The sequence below is a fragment of the Sceloporus occidentalis genome, unplaced genomic scaffold (genome assembly GCF_023333645.1).
Source record: "Sceloporus occidentalis isolate IW3139 unplaced genomic scaffold, rSceOcc1.0.p SCAF_37, whole genome shotgun sequence".
NCBI classification, from domain to species: Eukaryota; Metazoa; Chordata; class Lepidosauria; order Squamata; family Phrynosomatidae; genus Sceloporus; species Sceloporus occidentalis.
Genome location: NW_028317017.1, coordinates 3,644,940 through 3,647,444, shown reverse-complemented (window position 1 = coordinate 3,647,444; position 2,505 = coordinate 3,644,940). Strand labels below are relative to the sequence as shown.

Sequence of the window (2,505 nt, the reverse complement as noted above, 5' to 3'; positions counted from 1 at the left end):
TTATTCCTGATGCTGGAGTGAAGATCAGAGTTTTACCCAAAAGAAGGGATCCAGCTGGATTTGGACTGAGTTAAGATCTATAGTATCGACAAGAAGGGTTTGTGTTTTGCTACCAGGCTATTCTACGAATGCACACTGTCAACTCCTAAGAACTTCAAGGTATGTGAAATTATGTTCTTGTGCACAAATAAGCGTACTGAACAATGTGAGTAAATGAGTGGCCAAGTTTAAGAAGATTAGGTTATTTTAGCTGAGCAATATATGCATGTGTGAATGTAATATAGATGATAGTTTCATAGGTCGCTTTCACCAATCTAAAAGACAATTACTAATGTATTATAATTGTAAAGTACTGCAATGGATTAAATAAGCAGGATTGATGTGCTATTCTCAATCACATGCAGATAGCTCCTCTTCGATTGCTGTGAAGATGCCTCGCCCTGGGAGAAACACATACAGTGACCAGAAGCCCCCATACTCATATATTTCCCTCACAGCCATGGCCATCCAGAGTTCTCAGGAGAAGATGCTGCCGCTTAGCGAGATCTACAAATTCATTATGGACAGGTTCCCATACTACAGAGAAAACACCCAGAGGTGGCAGAACTCTCTAAGACATAACTTGTCCTTCAATGACTGCTTCATCAAGATTCCAAGGAGACCGGATCAACCTGGCAAGGGCAGTTTTTGGGCACTTCACCCAAGCTGTGGTGATATGTTTGAGAATGGCAGTTTTCTGAGGCGTAGGAAGAGGTTTAAGGTGATGAAGTCGGACCACCTTGCTCCCACCAAGCCATCAGATGCTGCCCAATACCTCCAGCAGCAAGCCAAACTAAGACTGAGCGCCCTAGCGGCCTCTGGTACCCATTTGCCCCAAATGTCAACTTACAACCTGGGGGTTTCTCAGACATCTACTTTTAAGCACCCCTTTGCTATTGAGAATATCATTGCCAGAGAGTACAAAATGCCAGGAGGGCTTGCTTTTTCCACAATGCAGCCAATGTCAGCTGCCTACCCTCTACATAACCAATTGACTACAGTTGGCAGCCCCATTGGTACGGGTTGGCCACACATGTACAGCTCCAGCATGATCGACACAACCACCCCAATATCAATGGCCAACAGCGATTACAGTGTGAGTGCTTATGGAGTGCCCATCAAACCTCTTTGCCACGGGGGACAAACTTTACCAGCTATTCCAGTTCCAATCAAACCTACACCCACAGCTGTGCCAGCGCTTCCAGCGCTTCCCACACACATCCCTGCCATCCTCTCAAACTCTTCTCCATCCTTGAGTCCAACGTCTCCCCAAACAGCAACTAGCCAAAGTAGTCCTGCTACTCCAAGTGAAACTTTGACCAGTCCTACCACCGCTCTCCTTTCTGTGGCTGTACATTGATGTGACCTGCAGGACATTATAAGTCAGACTCCATCTCCCCTAAACTTACTCAAATGACTCAAATGGGGGGGGGGGGGGTCATCCACATCAGATTTACCAGCTGTGATCCAACTTGGCTTTCTGATTCAATTTGCATATCCTAAGACACTTGAAACCCCCTATTTGTTGTCATTCCAGTGCAATTTCAAAAACTGTTTGTATTACCTAACCCTACAAAACCAGAAAGAAAACGGCAACAAAAATGCACAAACTAAACTAAAAAATACATGGGTTGAGATATGTAGGACCACACAAGAAACTACAAATAGGTTTGAACATCATTGAAAAATAAAACAATCCACTTACGGAAAAAATTTATAACTGACACAGAAATCGTGCAATTATTATTGTTATTATAGTTTTACTCATTACAATAATATTTGGAGATTGCTACTTGAAAACTGAATTTATGTCTACACCTAAATGTGTTATCAATTGTACTGTGAATTGTACTTAAGCATTACATACACGTTTGATATATATATATATATATATATATATATATATATATATATATATATATATATATATATATATATATATATATATATATATATATACTACTCCACCAGTATACAATCAAACATATGAACAGGATAGCAATAGCTGATAATTTGCACATACAGCACCATGACACACTGGGAAAAGACTTTGTATACAGATATACTGTCCTAATGTAAATACGGAATCTGTGAATCAGAACATAATTCCTATTTGTTATTTGTCAATTAAGGTAATTCATTTTAAGGCACTGGGAGATAATCGATCTATGTCACTCCATATAGGTTTCAATTCGTATGTTGGGGGTTTACAATTATGTCAAGTGTATCCAATGATGGACCACAAACTTATCAGGTGGGGATGTTTATCTAAGCAAAAGTGGGCAATCTTGGTGAAAAGTGATTTTTATTTTTCACAGAGAACATTTGTCTCCAGTAATCAGTGGAACGATTTATATTAATAATTATTGGAAAATCACTGTTCCGATTCACCTGCTTTGATAAGTAACTCCCTGAATTTAACTAATCTGGTATCCAGACCTCCATGATAAGGAAGAGAGGAGGCAG

General features: G+C 40.0%; 1 protein-coding gene across 1 annotated transcript; it reads left to right on the top strand.

Moving 5' to 3' along the window:
* The first annotated feature begins 430 nt into the window (after positions 1 to 430).
* Positions 431 to 1,399, top strand: LOC149297747 (forkhead box protein B1). Its single transcript, XM_089488343.1, has one exon. It carries the CDS (start codon positions 431 to 433, stop codon positions 1,397 to 1,399), a length of 969 nt encoding a protein of 322 aa, XP_089344469.1.
* Positions 1,400 to 2,505: the final 1,106 nt, after the last annotated feature.